Consider the following 27,423-nt stretch of genomic DNA (forward strand, 5'->3'; position numbering starts at 1 on the left):
TTTTGTCTTAAGGAGGAACGTGGTAGGTGGGTATATTTGCAATAATAAAATAACAGAAAATTATGGCGATTACAGCTTTTTACGTTTTTTTTCACATGCAAGGAATAATACAGTAATGATTGTTGTTCAAAATGACTTACTCTGAATATAAAAAATTAATATGTACACGAAAGTCTAATGGTCAGTTGGCAGCATTTTTTGTTTTAATTTATAGATTTGACAAAATAAAAACACTGTGTATTTCAAGTGCAGTGGGCGTCTTTCTGTTCTTATTTTGTCTTCGTAATTCGGATATTATTGCATTATTACGCCCATTGGAGTCGCCCACCTGGATTAAAACAAAAAATAAAAATATATTTTCGCTTTGGCGAACAAGTATACTGTTTTTCTCTTTCTTGTATTTAATATGTATATACTCATTCGAAATCGCGAAATAGCCGTATAAACCTGTTGATCAGCTGGTCCGATCCATTCTTATACCGACGGCGCCCACGATGATTCGCGCGCCCATGCGTCCTTCTTCCTGTTTGCTGCAATGCAGATTATTCACGCATATTATATACTTGGTGATATTTAATGCAAATACGGTGTTTGAAGTTTGATCAGAGTTTTGTGGGAAATCATTTCTGTAGTAGTCCATTTAGTTTAGCAAAGTTAAAATGTCGATGGTTTACATTGAAATATTATGCGTCTTCGTTTGGAAAGAGCATATAATTAATGTAGGTATGTATGAGAGTTTAGATCATGTATATATCTCATCCCTCTCCCCTCCTTCATAATAATATTGTTGGCATTTACTTTAATAATTAAACAAAATGCGTATTTTTAATTTTGGTATAAGCTCTTGATGGTGGACATTTATAAAATTAGTTTTTGGTATAAAAATAATGTATATTTATTTATTTATGTATTTTTTCGATGGATTTTTACCTTGTTGTATTAACATATTTTTATTGTACTCCAAGTTAGCAATTTACGCTGTTTTATCGCGTTGGTATATTAACAATAAACTGCTTTTTTTTACAATCTGAATGATTTACAATTGAAGTGTAGCCAATGTAATCATTGCTTATTTTGAGTATATTTCTTGTTTTTATACTTAATTATATTAGTACCTAATTTTATAGATCTTACATTGTGCTATTTGGAAGATCGAAATTTAGATTATTACTTGTATGACTCGTTGAGTAGTAAATGTCTTGGAGGTACATTTTACAGTTTTCATTTTTAGCTGTTTTTCTTTAGCCAATTTATATTTAAAAATCCTATTTATTACAATATCGTATTAGTATTTAACTGTTTAAAAATGTTGAATATATATAAGTTATAATAATATTTTTTATTATTTATAAAAATTCACTTTGAATTAAGTTGAAAATACTCATGAAAACTTTCTTACATTGTAATGTTATTTTGTAATAAATTAAATAAAAAATTTCCAATCGTTTTCTCCCCTTCCACCTTATAAAACTGTAAAACACTTCATGTGTTGAAATTATAATAATTATGATCATTTATTTGCCAACAACAGTTTTCATACTATATAATGTTTACATAAATTGTTTAGTTAAGTAAGTCTGCTATCACTTTAAGTTACATGATATTGTGCCAGGAATTCTTAAAATCTTAACATATTGTTATAGTGAAAATAATTACTTTCTAAGGAAATTAATTTGGTCGTTTAACATTTTTTTGCACAAGTTTATTGGACATATTTAACAATTTCAATCTTCTGTATGCTATAAATTTATTTTTGTTCATTCAATGTCGTCAAATATATATTTTATGAACGTTAAAAATGAGTTTTAAATGTTAAACAACAAATAACAAAACTATTGCAGTATTTCTTAAGTTAATAAATAAATGTTAATATATTTCTGTAATTATTAACTACTAAGTAGAAGCTTATGCTTTGGATTCAAAATATAGATCTGATTATATGATATGTGTATCTGCTTGGACCGTGAATTAATTTGATTAGTTATTAAATTATAAGGGTTTTAAGGATGACAAAATCAAATTTAAATAGTAACGAAAGAAGAAAATATAATTTTTAGTGCTTCAGTTATTTCATGCAACAGTATTTTTCTGGAATTTTGTTGTATAATAAACATGTATCTTAGATTCTGTTTGAAATATTCTAGTTATTTACAATAACTGCCTACCAATGTTTATTAAATCGCATATTTCGTAAACGCTATAGCAGTAGGTATGTTTTTATTTTATGTGTAGTCTGCAAATTGGTGTATTATTGCTAGTGTTTTTATGTACACATAAATCTTGTTTATTTTATTTTGAATCGATAAGGCCTGCAGGTATAAGTAAAGTCTGAAGGACAAAAACATTTTTTTATAATTTATATACGTGCGTTGGTGTTTTATTATAGATCGACAGTTGATATTATATATATGTATAATGTAAATGCCTATTATGATGTTATCAGGTCTTAATGAAACAGTAACAATATTGTATCGTACCAATAATGTTAAAAATATCAATATAAACATATTTTCTATCTCTGTTTTAATTATACACGTATAGAATAATGCGCATTAATATAATTGTTAAGTATGTATACCGTTGCTATACACTCGATGAAGTGTCTGCTGCAAGAGTAATACGGCGCCAAGAATGCAATTTTAATTAAACATAATCGAGACTTAGCAGCGAGTATAATACCGTGGTGCAGCATTGGTAAATAAACACAAACACCTCATCCCTTTCCCCTCCCCCGTTCAAATGTATGCAGCATAATATAATTGGGTTAGTCTCGCGTCGGTGGCATTTTTTTATAGCTCGCACATCTATCGTTTTCAATATTGATATAGCGAATTTTATAACGTGGCGCCCTTGGGCTCTGGCTTTGCACGTTCCCGGTCCGTTGAGTTTGTTGATGGCTGCGGGTTTTCACTACTCCTCCGTGCGTATGCAGCTTATCTTTGACCCCGACGCATGGGTAAAAGTGCGAAAAAGTGCATCGTTAACGGGCTGCTGCCCACACTGGGCCATAAATCCGCCGGGGTTCGCATCGAGTTCTAAATATAGATCTTCTCTAGGGTCTAGCTGCATATTTTCACGAGATTAATTATAAATTCCTAGTCGCCCGCGAACACATGAATATTTGTATGCTGTACTTACATAATGCATTTATATATTAAATATAAAGGTACCATAAAGATAATGTCATAATGATAATAACATTATTATTTTTCTTATGATTCACAGACTTGTATTAAAGGGGAGATAAATACGTGATGTAGGAAATAATTATAACCAAGAAAAAAATAATACTGATTTTTAAAATTAAATAAATAATAATGGTTTTCATTATTATTCTTGTTACTTCGATTTTATCTTGAATAAATTATTATTGTATCTATTATTACATTGTTTTATATTGTTTGATCATATGAAAAATTTAGGAAGTCGATAATGTAATAAATACACAAAATTGTACTAATTAAGACAAATAATAATGTTGGTTGATTAATTAATATTCTTAAAAATATTTTTAGTTAGAAATTATATCGTGTAAAATATAATAATTATAATCATGGTGATATATTACATTAAAAATATGTGCTTACAATTTTAAAATCGACGAGGGGTTTCCTTTGACTTCAAGTATGAATGTATGCATGTCTCTCTAATAACATTAATCTTGTTCTGGTAATACATAATATTGTATGTATGGGTGACAATGTGACATTGATTTATCCTACAGTTATTTATGGGGGTGGTATTTTTGTGGGTTTTTTACCACTAACAATGAAAACATAATAGACAATTTTTTTAATACTATCAAGATTTTGGAATAGTTAGGTGTATACATATATTATATTATAATAAGCGTAAATTGGCAATTATATTTGTTATATTATTTGTCAATAGATGACCCGGAAATCGCGTGGTCGTATAGTATAATATTATTGTCTATGTAGGCATATTTCGTACACGTATTTATACATCCGGAAGAGGGTCGTATACTGACGTTTAGGGGGGTGTGACCGCGGATTCTTAGTCGGGACCCGTCGTCCGTGAGTCACACGCACACGGGGGATCTTGGACGGGTGCCAAGGAATTCCGCGTCCGACTGATGCCGAGCGTGCTCGACGTCCCCGGGACCACGTTACTATAACGCATACGGCCCGCAGACGCCGAAACGCCAGCCTACCCCGCGTACAGTGCAAAACCGATGTAAACAGTTTTTTATTTTCTGACGAACGATCGCACATACAATTACATGACAAAACGGGCATACTTGCATATAGAAACACTCAACCACAATAGGTACACACACGCACGCACAAAAAGAAGCCGATAACAAGTTTTGGTCTTCATGATTCGTAGCCAGGAAAAAACGTATTCGAATTTTTCGATTTTTTCGCTCGTACTGTTATACACGTAGGTATAATACACACGCGTAAATAGTTGAACAATAATATTCTGATAATATTTTGTTGATCACACGAAAATTGATCGCTGTCGTCGTATCGTATCGTATCGTATCTTATCGCGTCGTAACGCAACGGTGTGTCGTGTGTGTACTATTTAAACTAACGTCGCCAAAACCTCTTTTCACCCCGTCATTGGGGTGCCTGAAACCATCCGCCGATGAACGCAAACCCTTGGGGTTGGCTTATCGTTGTCGTCGTCCCGACATAATCGCCATCGGAACCGGCGGAGGTACGGCGGCGGTCCCGGCGGTCATCGGCGGTGATGCGCGTGGTGGCGAGGGGCACGTGTTATGGGAGGAACGGCGAGCGTGGAGGTCGTCTCCCGTAGAGTCACTGGGTCATTATGCCGGTCAGCAGCAGCACAGAGGTACCAGATGCCAAATGCTGTTGTAAACACTGTCAAGGTACTGTTGAACAAAATATAATACAATATAAATATTTAACGTGATATGCTATGTAACCATTCGAACAACGATATAAACATATAGTAGGGCTTCCTAGTAAATTATAAAATGTAGGCACACGAGTTCGCGTATTTAACGGCGTAGATCAGTCGTACTAGTGGATTTCTAATCTAGCTGCACCCGTCGTTGCTTCGTTTTCTTCCTAACCTAACCGACCAACTGTTGCGCGTGGAGTCTACCATCATTGAACGATTTGTCGGTAATCAATGCATAAGATAAATTCTTAATACTCCTAATCACATCCGTCAGAATCATCACGTGTATATAGTTTTTCAAAACTCGTCCTAGATTAGTTTCGGCCAGTTTACGCCAGAAAATATTCCTGTCAGTAGATGATTACGAATGATAAACGTCGCATCCGCGCACGATACGCATAGATATACATTTTCGATGTGTGTGTAAGTACATATATATATATTTATACAGTATGGTTTAAAAAAACAGGACGTCTGCCAAACCGCCTAGTCGACTCTTTACAAATCTAAATAATATTATTTTATTCGAGTCTTATCACTGGTAATTATCCCATTACAGATTTCGTAGATCAATGCTAATTGTCAACGTCAGAGAAGCAGCTTTATTGCATGCATACTAATGTAATTTATTATCCCAGCATATAAGGAGAATAATGTTCACGATGCGAAATTTCGTCATTTTGATAAATCATTTGTTGTCCTAATGTTTTGATTGTTCATAATTTATTTTCGCAATAAATAAATCGGTGTCTATGATTATCATCGTTTTAGCCATTACTTATATACGAGTGCAATATTTATATAATATTCTCAACCACGATCATCGCTCTGTATTTTGTAGTAAAAAAAAAATGTATAGAATCATAATTTTTTATTTCACTAACTCGCCGACGTTCGTTGACCATAATAATTAATTTTAAAACTCAAAGAAAACACACTAATGTAACCACTCTACCGTGTTTTTTGAGTCTTGACTTTTATTTATTTTTTCTCCGGACCAGAGGAAATATTAAATGCAGTCGCCAAATTGGCTCGGACTGTCTATATACGCGCGTGGCAGGATTATTCTGTGTAATTACGAGACACTGTATGCTGGTCGGCCGGCTGGTCGCCATCCTGCAGTATATCTTATAATATTATAATGATATAACCCGGAAACGCGATTGTTCTTTTTATAAATCGCTCGAAACGAAAAACACAGCCGCTTGCAGAATTCTGGATTGACGGTCTGAACGTACCTACAAAACACATGCATATAATATTGTATATATATATACTCGTTATATGTACATGTGGCCATTCGTTAATTTATTCTACATCAATCGTCGATGAATTGTTGCTTTTGCGTGGAGATTGTACTGCAGCAGCATCCGCGAGTGGGACGTTTCATTCAATAGCGTACAACCGCGTAGATCGAAATCCGTATAGTAAATCTGGGTGTAAAATATAATAGTATGATTTTTCGTTTACACACACACACACACACACACACACGCGCGCGCTCGCACACACACATATATATATACCTATGTAGTATTATTTGTCGCATATGCGTGGCTTTCTCCAGCATGAAAAGCAGTTGCAGAGCGAAATGCCGTCGTCCTTTTTATCCTTCGCGGTCGTCGCTAAACAACGTCCTTGACACAGAGCGGGTCCACCGGGTGCGGGCGGCCGAGTCTAGAAATACGACCGCCGCCGCCGCCGCTCCGCCGCTGCAACCGTGACGCCACTATATGACACTATATATAATATAATATATACCTATTCGTATACTGTTCACGCGAGTTAACCCTACGGCAGTCTTTTATGTACGCACCTGAACCGTGTGACCTAGTTAGCGTCATAAATAGATGCGTTTGTATACACGCACACACAGGGACGTTTCCTCTCGGTGTATAGGTTCCAAAAATTAATCGACCGGCTTCCGTTTAGACGAGAAGGGTAAAAAAAGAGCATAATATTCTGACGATTTTAAGCGGCCCGTTACGTATACGGGACTGTATAACGATCGGAACGAAAACGATGTATAATATTAATATTTATTGCTACAATTAAACTTCGCTTACAGATAAAATATCTGATATAATAATACAAATGGAACACATCTACTATCGCTGTTCACTGAAGTAAATATTCTTTTGGGGGATTAAAATTAGGTATCTATCTAAAGTCTAGGATAATAAGTAATTAGAAATAAATAAAAATCTTTAAATTGATAAAACATTTTTAGTTTAGAATACCTACGTACAATTGTATTGTTTCTTTCGACTTTTATAGATTATGTTAAAACCAATATTTTTGTTTATATATTTAAAATAAAACAAGTCAGTAGTACGAGTACTATATAATAATATATTATTTAAAGTCATATCAAGATACTGTAAACCGACTTGTATATGTATATATATAATTGATACTTAGTTACTTATTATTTTTACTTTGATACATTTTCAATGACGTTACAATATGGTTGCGACGTAGTGCATTATATTATATTATTATTATTACTATTATTAGGCGTACACATGAGAGTATCTCGGAAAATAGAATAATCGAAATTTTATACAGGTGTACATCTTATAATATATGAGTATATTATAGTAGGTACCTAATCTCGCGCCAAACAATTTATTTGCTCCCGACTCTGTCTGCAGTATATTTCTCACTCCCCCTCTCTCTCTATCTTTCTCTCTTTCTCTCTAGGCATTATTTACCGATACCGCATACGTACACCACCATCAGTAATAAATAATAATAATATGTGCCCACTACCTATATATTATATTATTGTAGTGCGTATTCGTGTGTACACGGCGAAGAATATAATGTTTATGCGATTGCGGGACGACGGTGCGCACAGGTGACGGTCGGGGTCGTTTGGCGATTATTTTGACGTTCGTCCTGGAGGCAAGGTGATCGCGGCGTAGCATCGGTCGTAATGGGGTTATAGACGGACCTATTTAGAGCGTATTATATTGGTGGTTATTGGCACACGCCAGCGCGGCGCGATTGTGTGCGATGGCGTTTTGTTGGCACCGGGCGGCCGGGCGGAATGAACGCTATTTTCGGTTCTAAAACATATTATATACATATAATACAAACGCGGCGGCCCGGAGAGGCATTGCGCGTGCGCGTACGTGCGTGCGTATACTGTACTACGCGCGCGAGTACGCGAGTTTTCTGTACGCGCTGTGCTATGCACGCCCGTCGCGTTTAGGTAGCAGATTTACCGCTGCCGCCGTGGTTCGGCATTCGCCGACTATAGTCGAGTCCCACATTGTCGTTTGCCAACGAATGCCGATGCGAATTTGTCACGACGATAAAGTGACGACGACGCCAATCACATACACACACACACACACACACACACACACACACACACACACACATGCACACCTCTCGCGACTCGTGCAGCTCCTCCTGCAGCGAAGCCTAATGGGTGGACTGGGTGATGATTGTGCGAGTAGGAATAGTTAAGGCCATCTCAGCAGCTATGATAATAAATAATAATTTCTATTATTATTATTACATTTTGATAACTGTGGAACTGTTGTTGACAGTTGGTCGACTTGTGTAGTATACGATCGTGTAATTTATATGTTACGCGTTGATTATTATATTTTTCGTATCGATCGAATGCGTAGGCTGCAGGTTGCATGCCGCGCCATTAAATAGTACGGTACACAGACATCCGACGTGAGAAATTATTGTGCAATGTCCGCGGCGCCATCGATTTGTATATTATGATATATGTATTTTGTATGATACACTTTGTATATGGGTATAATAATTAATAGGACCTGAAATTTAAGTGTCTATGCAATCTTTATTTCGAAGTTTTGACTTTTTCGAACATAAAATTTTACTTACAATTTGATGTCGTTTCAAACAATAGTTTTTGAAAAAGACTATATTTTTCATAATATTTTATCGTTATTAGTTTTTAGATTTTTGAATGACAATATACATTCTTAATTTCATCGTACATTTTTAGTTTAATTGAGCATGGTATAGCGTGATTAAAGGGTATTCTCGAAAAATGTTAGTTCATTACTAATTCTGCTTACATAAATATTTAATAATTAATTATCGTTCGAAATACAATTTATGTTAATCGAAATATCTGAGTACTTATGATAAAAACAAATATTTTGTACGAAATAATATGTTGTCATTCAAATGGTAACAAATTTAAAAAACTTTTAAAAAAAAAAAAATTTTGTTTGCTATGACATTTACTTATATTATAAATAATATTTAAAAAGAATTAACACTAACATAATGTCTGGAATTATAAATTAATATGGATTGCTTGTGAAATAAGTAGATATAGGTATACACATAATACAGATAATACATGATTTTTCAGTTTATTTTCAATCTTTGCGTAAATTTGTTGTTCCGCATTGTGTATACAGTAGTATTATCATGACGTGTAGTTTTGAAATATACCTGGTCTTAACCGCATTTTATTACCTAATTCATTCTATTACTAAAAAACACTTATTTGTTCTAAAGCATAAAAATTAATTAGGTAGGCACCTATAATAAAATTTAATGTATGTCAATTCTTTATATTTCTGTTTTAAATTCAAAAACATGTGTTGTTTTAGTTTCTAAAAGTATGTCTCGTACTGTACAGGTTTATTATGTTTTGCGATTGTATATGAGTAAGTAATTTTTTTTCGATTTTGATTCAATGTTAATTATTTTATTTTTCTGTTAAGTCGAGTATACCACTTTATTGCATATTTTACTATTTATAACATTTGATTAAAAATACATTTTTTTATAAGAGCGATTTGGAAATATTTATAAAGATTATCAATACATATCACGAACAGACGTTCAATAAAACTTATGTGGTGCACATACCTACGCGAGACGAGTTTTGGGTGTTTAAAGAATAAAAAAAGAATTTGGTGGATTGGTTTGGATTGCTATGTTTGTTGTTTATTCATTAATATTATTGTCTGTGAATAATACGTATAGGATTGTATTATTTATGCGCGTGCCGCTATTTTTTATTTTCCATGTAAACATTTTAAAACGAAAAAGAATAAATACAATTAAACTGAATATCATTTATATAAAGTTGCGAATTATGTAAAAAAAAAAATATAGAACCCTATCGTCTCTCACTTCCTATATATATATATTTATACGCACACACATTATACTATTTATACACATCTATATATACATATTTATAATAATATATAGTTAATTATTCGTATAGATATAGGTAGAAAGTGAACAAAACAAATCCGACATACAGCGATTAAAATTTAAAAAAACCACACGCGCGTGACTTTTATAAAACGCGTTGATCAATGCCGAGAACCAGTGTAAAAAAAAGAAAAAAACGAAATAAAAAACAACTTTAAATCCGAATCAGTGGTCTCGCGGCGCTAGCGCGCAGATAAAAATAACATCTCCCGGCGTTTTATTAGGCGTTTAATTCTCAACGCACGCGTTGTCGTCCGTCGTCGCCACCGCATAAAAAAAGCGAAGTTTTACGGGGACTTATCCCCCGTCCTGTTAATAATAATGTATATATGTGTACATAGTGTCACCCCACTGCGTCGTGTTGACATCGTAATCGTTGCTAAAATCTTAATCATCGGTGCCCATAATATGTTCTGCGATTTACACGTATCGCGTATGATATATCATATATAATTATGTATATGTGATTAATATGTCATAATAATATTGCGTGTGATTGATTCGATTTTAAAATGTGAATTTATCAAACGGTTGTTGGCAAACATTCGCGTCGCCGCCGTCGGTTGATTAATTCATCGTAGCCGCCAATATAACTCGCGATTGCCTGAGCGTCGACGAAGAAATGATTTGTACGAAACCTATTATACACGTCATATAACAATAATATTATATGATATTGAAAGAAATTACAATAAACCGGCCGGTCGACCAAATTACATATCGTTCGGCCTAATTTACAGTCATCGTATAATTCCATATTATTATAGGTATCGATAAGTTGTTTTACAAGAGATTTTCCTAGAGGAAACGATTAATTGTATTATTATTCTTAAATTTAATATAACATAATAATAATAATAACGTGCTTGTTTTTTATTCCTGTATTACATTTTTTATAAATTATAATAATTTTAGCTATATGTTTTGTTAACTTATACCATATATTTTTCAACTACCCTTAATTTGACTTCATTCGTTGTTACTTCAGAGACTGACATACACATTAGGTACGATATAAGTACAGTACGTAAGATGTGTTGTCAACATATACACAGCGAGTGCTCTTAGAACTAAGGCGATGTTTGACGGCATTATATTTACAGCGTTGTATAATAATACTGTTATCAGTCGCTGAACATAAAACATGATAGAAACAGTCAGCGTCAAACATAAGTAATATAAAAACAAAATTAGGTATAAAATAATCAAACATCAACTTTTAACATATTATTCTATTATTGCGTAGATTCATTTAAATTATTGATAAAATAAATGTTAACCAATAAATAGTATATATTATTATTTACAATATACACGCATAATCAGTTGTTACTGCATCTGATTTTTGCAACTATTGAACAGATTATTGTACAAAATCCAATAGGATGTGGCTAAGAAATTCAAGTGATTCTAGATCGATGGACAAACTGGCAACAACGCATCAAAATATGTTTCTCGTAAAACTATCGCAGAATTATTTGCTAGGATATGGTTAACGTGGTGTTTGCCATTTAGTAAAGCTCAATGCATATAACGTGTACGCTATATTGAGTTTTTGAAATGCGCTAGATTACACGTATATGTGGTTAACAAAACCTGTAAGTTGACGTAAGTTGAGTTATATTATTTTGAGATGCGCAATTTTTCATAAAACTAACTCCTTTAATTTTTCCAAATTGAAAAGTAATGCGACGGAATATCATTTACCATTGTCCTATATTAGTATGATTATTATTATCACAATTTTTTAAAATTTAAATATAAAGACACAACATTTAATTTTATGAGTTATGACAATATTACGAATCAGGTGGTTGATACACAGAATATTATAACATATGTTATAATGTATTATATTATGTAGTACGAGTCCATAATGCGTATATACACAGCATATATTAAATTATGTACATACACCGCGATGTTTTTCGTTCATTTTTCTTATGCCTGGACTCTGAAAAACCACACCGACCTCAGTTGTTTTAAACGAGGATAATATAATACTTTGCGCATATTGTATTTTCAGTAGGTATAATACCTATACGCTAGCAGAAGCAATCGTATAATGCTTATAAACATAATATACGTCGAGTAAACAAAATGCGACAACGCCGTCGTCATCGTGGCATTGATTTATTGTAATAAAACGTTTATTACATATATATGTAGTCGGTACGTCTTATAGACTTTCACATTATTATGACAGGAGAAGAGAACAAACATGCGTGCATACCTATATATAATACGCGTCGTGTCTCGTCTGTGCCGTATGTGTGATGGTCATACAACGACTTTATAATAATATATTATTGTTATTATCATAAAGTGTTTAGGGATGAGTGTTGATAGGCTAATGCGGGGAGGGGATATATAGAAAAATAAATTTTACTTGACTATAAAGGTAGCTTTTTTTTTTATTTCCAGCCGTCTTCCTGCGAGTTGCGTGTACAGTGGCGACGTCCCGTTAAGGTTTGGAACGTTTCGTGTTTGTTTTGGAGATTATATTGTACATTACAATCATATCAGATCATTATAATAATAATAATTAATATTATACTCGCGTCCGATTATGTTCGTGTGGACGGCGTTACACCGCACGATTGCGACGGTGAGACGCCGAAAAAAAAACTAATCTGTGTTACCGTTGGCACGAGACGTCTGTTTTTATTTTTTATCTTTTATTTTTTACTTTAAGCTACATTTAATATTTAATTAATTTGTTTGCATAAAGGATGAAAACACTTTTATTAGGGAGCTCTATAATACTTATTCTTATTACTAATATAATATGTTTTTCGAATTAGCGAGATGTATAAGTATAATATTATGTATATATCATTATATCATTAATATCATATGTACGTAATTATCTCAGGATTGGTAATCGCCAACTGGTCAAAAGAATTAATCCTTAGTTCAATCATCGTTGCGTCATACTATTTTAACCAATTATACTATCAATGCGGGCTTTTAGAAGTAAAATAAAATGATTGAAACTTATGCATCGCTTTTATACATCTTCTACAATTAAAAGCTGGGTAGTTAAATAAAAGGGTGTTAATTTTTTTTTTACTAACAATTCACTTCACTCTCCTGGAACACTGCCATTTTATGAGGTCATCCTTGTAGCCAAATAGATATTTCATATTTTCGCCCTAAACAGTGCACTACAAGGTATGGGTTCGTACGTATATTTTAACACCGCGTGTTGTATTAATATTGGTGTTCACTGTTCATGTCGACTTATGATATTTTAAATGTCGTTATTAAAAATAACGCCAGATATAGGAGCCTCTATTGACCTAGTAATAATAATAATGACAGTAAAAATAATATGGGATAGTAGTTTTTTCTTCTAAAAACGTTAACGGTGAAAGTCAACTATTGTTGTCGTGGCTATACGTTTTTTTCTCATGACAACAAAACGAATTCGCCATTGGTTTCCATAAATATGTATATAATGCGAATGGGCCAATTGGTTTTCATAATAATGCTATTATAACTACGTGTATCGTATACTAATTTACTGTCGATTCTTATGTGATGTAAATTTGTACACAGTAAACACAATAGACACACGTATATATACAATTGCATCGTTTGAGGACTTGAATAATTACAATTCTATATATTTAGGATAATAGTTGTAAGCATGATAGTTAAGGGTATTAATAATAATAGGCACTTAATATTACATTTTTGTACACTAAAATATAAATTCATGTTGGACTCAGAAACTATTTCTCAAACACTTTTATACTTAAATATCACATTTAACTATTTACTGCTTAATATGAATATTACTTTAAAACTCATATAAATTTACTTAAAACTTTTGTATAGCTAGTTAAATATTGATAATTCTGTATTCGTATGTGTTTAATTAAGAGGTACATAGTATATAATGCAAATGTCAATCATAATTTTTATAATAATATATAATTTTCCAATAGACAAATTTAATTTTAGAATACCCATATTATATTATAACAATTTATTGATTAACGTAGATAACGGTTGACGTAATCTCTAAATGTCTAAATTATGCGCGATTTTCTTCAAAACTATATCAAGTGAATAGCCGTCAACGATAAAATAAAAATAAAAATTGTCCGAACTCGGATAAATCTGTGAAAAACGAAAATTGTTTTCGGCGAATCTCTGCAATTTATAGTATTTTCTCTGATCTACATAATTATACCCAGTATTGTACAACACGTTACTTCTACACGTTAATATATTACGAGCTCTTGGATAAGTGTGTTATAAATATTATTTATTTTACGCACGTGACAATAATTTGTATAAAATATAGTATGTGCATACAAGAGAAATCTCTGTAACATATTATATCGGATTCATAATATTACAAGAATCCGATTTATCTCTATCCCTAACACTCGAGTATTTAAGGGACTACGCGCATTTTGATAATCATTGAGATCTTATTATATTATTATTATTATTGTTGTGTTATGCGAAACGCAAAACCGCTCGTTAGCAGTTAGCACGGCAGCGCGTGTGTACATTCTACGCACACGGCCCGTCCTCGTAATAGTTATGACGTCATCCGGCCGGGTGGCCGAACCATATGGTGTTGTTCTGGCCAGTCTTCCGTCCATCCGGTCGGCCACACCTGTAGTTTGTGGCCAATGTGCTCGTACGACGGCGACGGCTGTCGTTCTGACCACGACCTGGGACGGACCGGCCAACCCTTCAACGGGACCATGTGCGTTAGGTTACCACACACGCGCTGCCGTCGACCGATAAATACATATAATAATATAAAAATCGTGGCGGAGTCGACAACAACAAAATTTTTATTATTATTGTGCCGTACTCGATGCCCTTGTAGCCAAAAAAAAAGGCACGTTTGGCCTTTACGCTTGTTTTGCGAAAATAATATAATATTATTGGCTCAGACGGGCGTTTTTTTCTCCCAAATATTTATTTTCTTCGGTCTAGCAGCTTTCAGTATACGTATTATTACGTTAATCTTTTGAAGTGTACGAAGACCGTTCTCGTTTTTTTTTTTTTTTGATATTATAAGACGCACACCTACTGTGCGCGAAATTCATTACCGATGACCGTGAAACTCGCGGCGGCAACTAAGTGTACCCAAATCGTACGTGTCGCGACGCTTTGGGTGGACGACTAGCCATTGTAAAAAATATTCTTAAAGGTGATAAAACACACACGCGTTTATTATATTTGTGCGGTCGCCATCGTGCCGCGTATAAACTAGGTTAATGCGATTAAATGCTCAAAGGCGCTCGTGTGTGCGGACGCCAAAAAACGATGTCCTTAAGCGTGATTATAATACCCATATGAGCTTTTCGTGCACTTTGCTACCGCGCCGTGACTCATTAATAAATCGTGGCCTTTTCCCGTTTCGTTTGTAGTTATACGTGAATTGTGGCAAGGGTGGAGCGTACATCGTATATATATGCGCACCGCTACCATATAATAATATGATCACAGATTTCTTTAATTGCATAGAATCTATATATACTTACTGGATTATTATCTTAAATTATGACAGCTCTGAAAAAATGAATTTAAAACAATTGAAGCTCGTTTGTCATGTTTTGTGTTCTGATAAAATGTCAATGAATATAAACATTGTATACTAATAACCGAAGTATGTGAATACATAATACATATAAAACATGTTTATAAGACGAAACTATTTCGTAGCAATTATCACACGGCAATGGGTGGATCAAGGTGATGATGATAACGACTATTATTCCACTCGAATTATTATATATACCGGTTTGAGTTTTCCGATATGACTAAGAAGGAAATATACCCCCTAGTCTAAAACTCAAATTTTATTTTTTGTTCATATACTCACTTGTAGAGAACCACATATATAATAAACATGCACATGCATACACACACACACACACACACACACACACAGCTTGGCATTCTGTAAAGATGATGTGCGAACTATACGATTTCCAAGAAAAAACCTGTTCGTATTTAGTTTGATACTTTGAAACTTTCGTGTAAAGAATTTCCATTCGACAACATTTCTATTAACGAAATATTTTTGAGAACCAAATCAAATTACAACAAATTTAATGAACTATATTTAAATTAACGCCACATCGGCCCCTGTTTGTTACTCAGTTCTACAAATATAAGTATATAACATAACAAATTTGCTATCAGGATAATCAATTTAGTGTTGTTAAATTTAATATTGCAGTGGATTAACTTATGATTAAACTTAAAGGTATGAATATTATCTGTGTTCTTTCGTTAATTTATACGATATTTTATTTTTAAGCTAGTTTTACAGTATTTAATATATATATATATATATACATAAATGCTCATCAATAGGTATAATGTTCTTACTATTAAAAGTTTGATCATAACTGGTCAATTCACTCTAATCTTTATACAAGTAATAAAAAATTGGTTCTACTGAACTCTAATTTGATATATTTTAGGTTTGTTAGACGGATACTACACATGCGGGGCCCTTCTAACAAACTTTTCTATGATATTACATGTTTTTGTTACTCACGATACTTCGCGTTATGGAACGTACATCATGTTATACCATAATATTATTATGCGAGGTCCTCATTACGTTCCAATAAATGTCCTTTCCGCCGCAATCGGCACTGTGACACCACCCCTGCCGATATACGCGGGACCAGTAACCTCGTTATCTCACGCTTGCATTCACGACACTGTTGCGGATCGGAGTGGTGGGATTCGCCCACAGTTTTGCACGCACCGCTCGCTCTGAACTCGTACGCATCACGAACCGAAACGTCGCTCGAACCGGTCGTCGTGTGCTCGCAGTCCTCCCCCGACCGTCGTCGTACTGTGTATATGTGTCGTGCGTCCCCGCCGAAGTTCCGCTCGCGTGTGTTGTTCCCTTCGCCATCGGCGGTGGTGTGTCGCGTTAAATAGTGTTCTTCCCGTTCGGCTTTTCCGTCGCGTGCTAGTGTAATCGTCAAGCTGACCGGCAAACGCCACTGCCTCAGCCGTTGCCGCACCGGTTACCGTTTGCTTGCACGAATTCCCGGCAACCACCGCCGTCATGTACGCTTCGGGCAGCAGTCAAAAAGTAAAATCACACGTTGATGATGAATTATATATATACGTTATATAATAATAACCATATGGGCGCATCTGACCACGTAGAATATATTCGAAAAAATTTAATATGCTTAGAATTTTTAGTACTGACTTGAAATAAGGATACTTAGCTGAAATTTGAGGGGACTAAATAACTCTCTTACCCCTTCCCCGATATTTGTGCTAATATGATAATATCTATACGCATATTATATAATAACTTGGTAAATGCTTATGTATGTATTATATACACAATGTGTTCGTACTCGTCTCACGCTTCGCGTAACGTGGACTCCGAAAATCGCGATGTAGAATCATCATGGGAATCCAGTACAGTACCCTTTGCAAGATTTATACATCGTATATAGGAGTATATATAGTACTTATATGCGTTATCTAAGTAATTATATTTTTTGATATTTTGTATAGTATTATAAACGTCGACCAATATATGTTACATGATATTTCTTCTCTAGTTCAGCATTTCGACGTTCTATAGGGAACAATCTTTTTACTTTGCCTGCATCTTGCCCACCTATCATATATATTATTAATACGCACATATGTTATGCCAGGTCTAATGGATTGAATTCGCAGTTTGGATTAGCTAAGTTTTGAGTGTGGACACTGCTGAGCGTTAAATATACAACTATTTTCAGCCAACAGTTAAAGAGTGAATTTTTTAGGCCTAGTGCAGTAATTAACAATTTTTCTCCATGCGGCTGCAAGCCCAAAGTATTCTGTATAATAATATAATAAGGGTGATCATCTCGGTAGCAGATCGTTTCACCTATATGCGTATGTGCGTTTTTATAGATAATGTCAAATAGAGAGAATAGGGATTTTTTTCTTTCGCGTTTTCCGACAGTTCCACATGACCCGAGTGGACATCAGTCGACGAACACTCGATAAATCCTTATTGACAATCTGTTTTCCCGGTTTGCAGCAAACAGGTGTCGTTATTATAATATTACATACGTTATTTTGTCGTGTGCGTATACCTGTCGTATTATACGCATATGTTCGTATGGTTATGTATATCAATAGTATATTATGCGTGTTGGTTTTTTTCGCGTACGGAGAAGCTGCTTTCACCGTCGTCTCGTCCAAGGCTGCGTCTGGTTGTCTGTCATCTGGACAAGGCTGTGCATTTATTTCACGTTAGCATATACGTATAATATATTTTGATGTGTGTACTGCAGTTGTGGGAGGCGTTTGGCTGCGTATAATATGTTGTGTTCTAAATTTACAGAGCGTACGCATATATATATATATATATGTGTATATAAATAAATATATTTATCTAGAGGTGCAAGACACGTATATTATATCGGGCAGAGCCATCTATTTTATTTTAACTTTTATAAATGCCGTATGGACACGCATTATGAGTATCGTCTTTTTAAATTTTTTCGATTTCCGTTTGCATTTGACTATATGGTTTTCCCGCGGCCAGCATATGTTTAATACGTGTTGCTGTTGTATGTACGGGGTCGTGAGTTTCTCAATCAGCTTCGGATGTAAAACCACTGCGGCGCCGGCATTAGCGCGTGGGATGGACCGGCCGCTGACACCTGTTAGTCCAGCCGGGTCGCCAACGCGAAATTACGGTCAGCAATCTTCAATGGGCTGGCGAATAGTGCTGGCCGTTGGGCGACATTTATTAGTTTATATTATATAAATTACAATAGAATATTATTATTATATTATACGCATCTACCTAAAAGAAGATTATCCTCAATCGCGTCGTTTCTCACTTTTTTTTCTACACAATTATTATTGTTGTGTTCGTTTTTTTGTTGCAAGGAGTCAGGAGATGAAATTGTTATGATATCGTTATGAATTATAGTTCTGTATATACAGTTCTGATGCATATATTTATATATTTAACGGTGACTGATGTGTTTTTCACTGTTTCCAATCAAGTGTCTATCCCGTGTATGTTGATTCGAGTTTGGTAGGTACTGAGTATTGCAGTCTGTATATTTATTTCATTTACTATTGAATTGAAACGACGTGTGTAAAACTGTTCATGAAAATGCTTCGTGCTCGCTTCACGAATAAAGCATTAAGAGGACAATATGACATCCGTATAATGATGTTTTACATACGAAGGTAACACGCATAACAAACTTACGTCTGGCAGTTTCAATTGTATGTCTTTAGTTTTAATATTGAAGGGAATTGATTTGGTATCGAATTTAAGTATTAACGGTAAAAAAAATATCCGTTGTATTGCATCAGTATTTTGAAAATATTTTAATTTTTGATCGCAATAGTAATATATGAAATATAACAATTAAAAATGTTTACGTCTCGCTTAAAAATTAAAACATTGAGAATACCGCAGTAAAAACAGGTAATGTTCTTACATTTAAAAACATATCAACCGCCGTTAAATGTTATATAATATATAGAATCGTGCACAATCCATAGAATAACAATACGAGTAATATGATGCCGTCTCTTTGCCGTTCGCGCAACGACAAAACGAAGATATCAATAATCGTGTTAAAAAAGAATGATACGCTCGAGAACTCATTTTTGGGTCAACGTACATATTATAATAATACTATAGTAAGTTATCTCAAGTGGATGCCACCAACTTAATATTTTGGCTATACCTACCGGCACGTACAATATACTTTAATTTGTTGAAAATTATATTATTGTATTTGTATAGGTATACTTATAATTATTGAGTTCTGGCACATGATGTATGCAGTATTTTGAATAAACTGCATCACGCAATGATTAATTATTAAAGAATTTCAGATGATTTCGTTTTTTTTGAATTCTTACATTTCAGAGAAAATAACACGCGTGCGATAAGACGTGTATATTATATATACAAAGTTTATATCGCTGTTACATATAATATTATTTATTATTGTATCGAACGCAAAAACAATAAACGGTTATTGTTTATTTTTTTGTTTTCGTGCGTACACGTACTAGTGTGTAGTGTACTCGTATAAGTAATTTGACGTTAATTTATTGCCCGGCCTACCTCGTGCAAAAAAAAAAAAAATAATAAATAAATAAAATAAAACCATGACGCGATTTTTACCGGACGACGATGACGACTGGCGAGCCTACAGAAGCCTACGGTCGATGCATTAAACATTATTTTGTATTTTACTGTTACAGTGTCCTTGTTTTGCTGTTGTACACGGTACTCGTGTTTATTACGACTATATGTAGGTAAAAACATATCATCATTATTTTGTACATATAATATGTATATATCATTATATGTTTAATTGTCTATTCAGATTGATCTTTTTGATTTCGAAAATATTATTCTTGTACACTACACTTTTATGTGAAACAAAATAAATAACATACTTTATTGTTTCCAGCATATATACTCGTTTATACGCGAGCAGTAGCATTTCATTTAAAATATTTGAAGGTTTTTGTTAGTGTATGAGATCACAATTTTCAGTCCATTTCGCTTAGTCGTTTTTTTTTTTTTTTAATCACATATGGTAGGTACCATACACGATTTCTAGTTTGCTATGTATGATACTATCATCATATCGATATAATTTAATATTGTTTATACAGTATTGGTACCTCCTGTATATAATTTACGCGCACGTTGTACTCAATCGTAACATACTTGTTTATTTCGCTTATGATTATTTACGAGAGTACAAAACACTGAAATGGTTTACAGTATACCGCAGTATAATACTCACGTATATAGCCGTGTCTGACGAGCAAAATAATCGCGGGTAAACAAACAAGTCGAGTTTTGTTTAAAGTTTAAACGGAATCGACGGATGATGTGCGTATAATATAGTCGGTTAAAAATAATAATATATTCGTTTTATCGAAAACGATGTCTGAACGATTAATTTACGACGAACAGTTGGTGCGAATATATATATTGATGATATTAACGATTATATTTATGTGCGTATATAGTAAACGTCGGAAAGTAGGTAGTGTATATCATAATATATATAAATAAATTTAGACTATAATTTTTTGTTTTTATTTTTTGTTCACGTATAAGGAGTTATTTTTATATAATATATCAGAGCGAGTATAAAAATTATGTTGTGTTATATTTGTTGTACAGGTGGTTGTTTTAAGACTCTATATATTTTTTTCCATTCGCTCGTAATCCATACCTATATGTACTGTCGTCGATTACGACGACTGACGAGTATATTATATTACAGTGTGAATATATATATATATATATTGATTGTTATTTATATGTGGTATATGTATTATGTAGCATGTATGGTGTTACGCAATATATAATACGCTTGTCCACGAGGGAGGATCGATTGGGCGGGGGACTTGTCTAGGGGGCCTTTCTCGAATTGTATATTAATTTAACCTAATAAATATAATATGCACATTAAATGCATTATTGTACAAAACTATACGAATACTAATAGAAAATACAGTTTCGTCATAATATTATATACAGGTATAGATATTGTGTGTCTTAAGTTATTACAACTTATCGATTGTAATATAGAGAAAATCGACAAATGTTTAAAAAAAAACTTAAGACTTTTTAATATTTTTATCATTGGTTGTGTATATTTTGTTCTATATAAATGTAAATAATATTATTATTCGACCAGTGATAGCGCATATAATTATATACGCCTATTTGATACCAGAAAGTGCCCATCTATACCTGTATAGATCACGGGCTACGGCATGACAGTTTGCCGTATAACCACAATATACCGCGGAGGACGAACGGTTTTCTGTACAGTATATAGTATTATATATAATATAATATTATTATGAGATTACATAAACAAGTATATTATTATTATATTGTCATAATATCGTGTCATCGCGCCTGCCGTTGCGCCAGTGTACGTAATAAACGATTCACCCGCGACCTTTCGCCGACTACGACTCACAGTAGTCGGAATATAATATACTATATAGTATACATAGATAGGTGTATCATGTAATATATATTATATATGTATATGTACCTACTCGAATGTGATCGGTTGTATAGGTTATATTGAGGGTGGGTAGGCTTTCGGAACGGGTTTGGCACCGGAAATTCGCTCGAGTCGACCGTCTTCAATCATCGGACGTCTGAATTTCAGTGCTACGGCAAATGGCTATATAATGGGACGAGTAGGCGAGTGAGACACGAAGCAGAGATGCACGTGGGTGGCACTAGTGGTGGCGGCGGCTGCTGGTCGCCCACCAACGCCAGCCTTATACCTGCGAATTCGCGGTGCGCGTACGACAATGGAACGCGTTATTATAATATTTATATACTTATTATAATTATAACTTAATTACCATAATTTTCATTATAATTTTTTTTTATTAAATATACGTTACGTGTGTTTATGCGGTGGATTGCTCTCGTTCGTCGTCGTCGTTGTTGTTGTTATTTGTGCACGTCACAACGGTGACCTTCGTCCTATGAATTGCGAAACTTAAAAAATAAGCCCGTACTACACAAGCATGTGATACTACCTATATGAAAAAAAAATTATATGCCTACAGTCTGCTCTATAAATTGTGTATAATATAACGATATTATTTTATAACCGGTAACGAATCTTTATTGATTTTTTTCGTTTTTCTTTTTATATCATAGATCGCGGCCGCGGTGAGCTGTTTTGGAAAATTCAGCTTGACCAAGACCTGGTGGACACCATTTCGTCAATTTACCCCGAGTGGTTCCGCCAACAACAGCAGCAGCAGCAGCAACAGCAGCAGCAGCAACAGCAACAGCAGCAGCAACAGCAGCTGCAGCAACAGCAGCATACCAACTCGTTGACCATGCAGAACAATATTTCACAATCGTCTCCGCCCTCAGCCGAGGTGGACGAATCGCCGTTGCAAAAGTCTATGGACAAAAACAAAGAGTGTAAGTGACAATCTGACTTATGTTTATTAATATATATATATATATTATTTATATAAATGCAATTCTCCCAGCTGTATGGTATCATTCCTGCAAATTATTTTTGTGTTAATAATGATAATATATACCACTTGATAGTCGAAGAAGATGAACAAAATATTATAATTATGTACTTGCATTTTAATTATATATATTTTATCGCAAATACATACTTAGTGGTTAACGGGGTACAATCTATTGGTGTATATATATATACAGCTCGACTTGTGGTTTAGTCCCATTTCCTCGGGGGATAATATCGTGTTTGCCGATGAAAATCCCGTTTTTCCTTCTCATAATTTATGTTGTCTCTGACTTACTAATATATAACATACCAAAATGTATGTTTATCAGTGTAAAATTTGTGTTTTTAGATAAGTAATAGAGTAAATTATCATATAATTAAATTTAAAGATTGGAATATAATCTGTGTCCTCTCGTTGATTGTTAAGAATATTTTAAATTAAAATATTTAAAAATAACTTACGAGAAGCTCTGTAGATTATGTGCTTTTCTTTAAATACGATTATAGGTCAATATTTACTATTATAATTAAGCTATCAACACACAATTGGAATTGCTTTATATAAATAGCCCACAATTTAAAATTTGTACGTTTCGACCTGTGGTTAACCACAAATACGTACTTCAGTAGTGGGCGGGGTTACTATATTATATTGACGTGCATGCGTGACTCCGTGGACCAGCTCCCCTTCCCCTAGGATATCGCGTGGGGCGATAGAAATTCCGTCTACAAATCACCGGATATAACACCTATTGGCTATCTAGTATATGAGACAATAACACCACTCCCGTGCATAAATATAAAGTAGTAAGGTTTACACATAGTACTTTTATTTTTAGTACCCACTACAGCATCAGTTATGACTGTGATTACACTATACCATGGAGTTATTGCATTACTATACTTTATTGTTGTACATATTATATAAATTTAATTTTTTATCAATTCATACAATGACGAGGGAACATTGAGTCAATGATTGCATATTTATATGTATATGGTGCACAAATATTTTTTTTGTTTATATGAAATCGCATTAGTCTTGCATTGTTTGGGTTACGATTATATTAGCACTATAAAACATTATTTGTGTATATAATAAATATATGGTTCATCACAAAAGTCTTATATAAGTAAACACAATAAATATTTCTGCGAAAATCAATAAGTTATAGATTGAGACTTTCGTCGGCCTTATTCACTTTGGTCTATACTACTCTATAGGTTATGTTAGTAGTTAGGTATACGTATACCACAATACGAAAAATAGCTATCATTTTTTATGAACTATTGAATCATATAAATGTCTATCTAATCTGCGTTCCAAGTATATTCCAATAGCTTTAGAACTTATAATTATTTCGTAGTGGACGACTGTACTAGTGTACCTACCGCTAGTATTTACATTAATTTGTAAACTTTGCAAGCTTATGGTTTATAAGGATTTGCTGTTTTTTCATGTTTATTTATCGACATATTTCAATTATAAGTATATGTTACCTATATAAATTCAAACAATTTTGCTATCATGGTTGTGAATACCAAAATATCATCAAGTGTATAACTGATCGCTTCAAAAGTTTTCGAGAGCGTAGCGAAATTAACTTCTGCAAAAACGTTTACATGTGACCGTCATCATACAAAATCTATTCAGACGCATTTACAATATATTTTTTGAAATGGAAATAAAACCTTCATAATGTATATTTTGGCGGATGCGACGAATATCGCTTAAAAAAGTCAAAAAATTTGAAAATGATTTCATCATTCCGATCCCGAGAATAGCGCTTGTTTACGGAGGACGCGTGTTATAAACATATTGATAAAATTATTATCGTCGTGACCTGTTATCGCGAGCTGTTTTTCTTTTCTGTTGATTCGAGTCCGTTGAAAAATAAGTAAATAATATTACACACATTAAAATAAAAAAAAAAACACTCGAAAACATATTGTCGTCGAAATACCGTTTTGACAGATTCTTGTTGCTGATCGTTTATTACGAAAAATTTCAAGACGGCGTCTCTTTTACATAAACACACACACACACACACACACACACACACACACACACACACACACACACACACACATATATATATATATATATACACACATGTATATAAATATACATTACTCGTGTAGGCCTAGAACCCTCTGTATATAAGGCGCGTGTTTAAAGTTTAAATAATTATGTTGTTTATAAAACATTCGTTTTATTAGCCGACGCGTGACAAATCGCATTGTTTATGTCACGATCTGTCGCCTGAACTCCGCCTTCGAAAATCGAACCGAAAAAATAACTTAATAATAGTCGTAAGTGAAAAAAAAAAAGTCTTGGCCGGCCGTTCATCCCGTCACGGCGGCGTCAGTGGCAACGGCAGTGCAGTTGTATTCGAAAAATACGACGTGATAGGGTTGGGTCGCTGCTGCGGCGACGGCCTATTTACCGAACGATTAATGACTCTGTGCAACGGCGACGGCAACAATGTATATAATTATATAAGTGATATAGCGATAAATCGTCGTTGATATTATTGCGTTCGCTAGCATTTGTTTTTTATTATTATTATAACGGAAGCTAATTGTTCCGAGAAAAACTGCCCAAGACAGCGGCGGCGTGCCAGATCGCGAGAGGAACGTTCGCCTCGGCCTCCAGAGAGGAGACGACGGTGATGGGGTGGCACTGTCGCCATCGCCGCCGCCGTTGCTCGAGTCGATGACCCAAATAAACACACGCGACCGGCACGCGATTATTGTCACGTGCGACGATGTTACTTATACGCCTCCGCTGGATAAAAACAAAAAAATAATAAACAAGTATATAATATTATCATTTCGAGGAAAATCGTGTAAATACGAAAATAATAATATACGAACTCGTGTTGTTATATTATTACCACCGTCCGCGCGCGTGTACGTGACCGCGGATCGAGCCTGTCATACATACATTATTATTATACGCACCTATTATATATATATATGTGTGTGTGCGTGTGTTTATATTCAGTCGCTGAAGTGCCTGCAAATATACATATCATATATATATATATATATATATTATATTATGATAAAGCGATGTGATACGCTGTACGACGTGATCATCAAAAGAACTACGCGATTCTTGTGTCATTCAATGGCAATTACGTTCACTGTAAACGGTGATTCACTACCAATCATTATTTTCACCTCTCCTTTCATCGCCATTTATTCAAATTCGTATTTTTTGAATTTTTAAGTTTACTTAAATACCATCTAATATTTTCAAATACTTAGATTTCTCCAAACTTTTATGTAGAGCACTGTTGTCTATATGACGACACAGCAGAATTATTTTTTCAAATGATAACTTTTTTTTGTAGTTTGTTCATTGAAATCTGAATTAGTAGTTTTCGTTTATCGAAACATATGCGTACAAATTAAATAGTCTTTAATGATTATTTTAAACAATATATTAAATACATTTAGGTATAGATTAATACCTATATTATACAAGTGATAAGCATAGTTGGTAAATTATGCTGTGCAAGAAATTAAATAAAATGAAGTCCGTAGTGTAAAACTGTAAAGTATAGATTATACTGATTAGAGTATTTTATACTCAACCCACATTTATCTATTTTCAAATTTAAATGTTTTGAATATTTAAAAAAAATATCATTGAAATAGGAATATTTTTGTACGCTGTCATTTAGCAGTTTTCAAAATGGGTCATATAATAAGTTACGTTGGTCATTCGTTATGTAGAGAATATAAAATATAGTATTTAAAAGTTGTTTTTTTAAGTCTGGATTTTGACTTAAAGTTATTTTATAAAAATAATACTCGGCCGGGGAAAAGGGGATTCAGGATTAAGTTTAAAAAAGAGACTTATATTAGTTGTTGTGGCACGTCACTCTTTTTAAATGTATACTACAAGTATGAACCCAAAGTATTGTTCCAGAATCATAGAAAATCCCAGTATTGTGAAATTGTTTTGTTATTATATGAAATACAATTTTATCATAAGAAACAATACGAGACATTTCGTGGTCAGACAGTTCTCGGTTATCAAGTGTACTGCCAAGGAAGGGTCGTATTCGTGAGTCCATTGGTTCATCTTATCTTAACCTACGAAAAGCTGAGGAAACGAATATCTAGTCTAGTTGTTGGTGATATAATGGTATAAACATATTATACAATGGCTGTCATTAGGTACATTCTCTAACATGTCAAATTTTGCGGTTATATAATAGTATATTAATGCGATCGTTTACCG

General features: G+C 33.8%; 1 protein-coding gene across 3 annotated transcripts in view; it reads left to right on the top strand.

Annotated features, from left to right (window-relative positions):
• LOC132928520 (myocardin-related transcription factor A-like) overlaps positions 1–27,423 on the top strand; it is a 61,056-nt gene that overhangs the window by 17,270 nt on the left and 16,363 nt on the right. Inside the window, exons 1-2 of one of the 3 annotated variants that reach the window (XM_060993255.1) lie at positions 4,083–4,861; positions 22,835–23,107. In XM_060993255.1, the coding sequence (XP_060849238.1) occupies positions 4,801–4,861; positions 22,835–23,107 (334 nt within the window). In that variant the 5' untranslated portion in view covers positions 4,083–4,800. Of the gene's footprint in view, positions 1–4,082; positions 4,862–22,834; positions 23,108–27,423 lie in introns of those variants that run through there. The other 2 variants (XM_060993254.1, XM_060993256.1) reach the window with 2 other exon arrangements.

Source organism: Rhopalosiphum padi, chromosome 4 (genome assembly GCF_020882245.1).
Source record: "Rhopalosiphum padi isolate XX-2018 chromosome 4, ASM2088224v1, whole genome shotgun sequence".
Classification (NCBI taxonomy): Eukaryota; Metazoa; Arthropoda; class Insecta; order Hemiptera; family Aphididae; genus Rhopalosiphum; species Rhopalosiphum padi.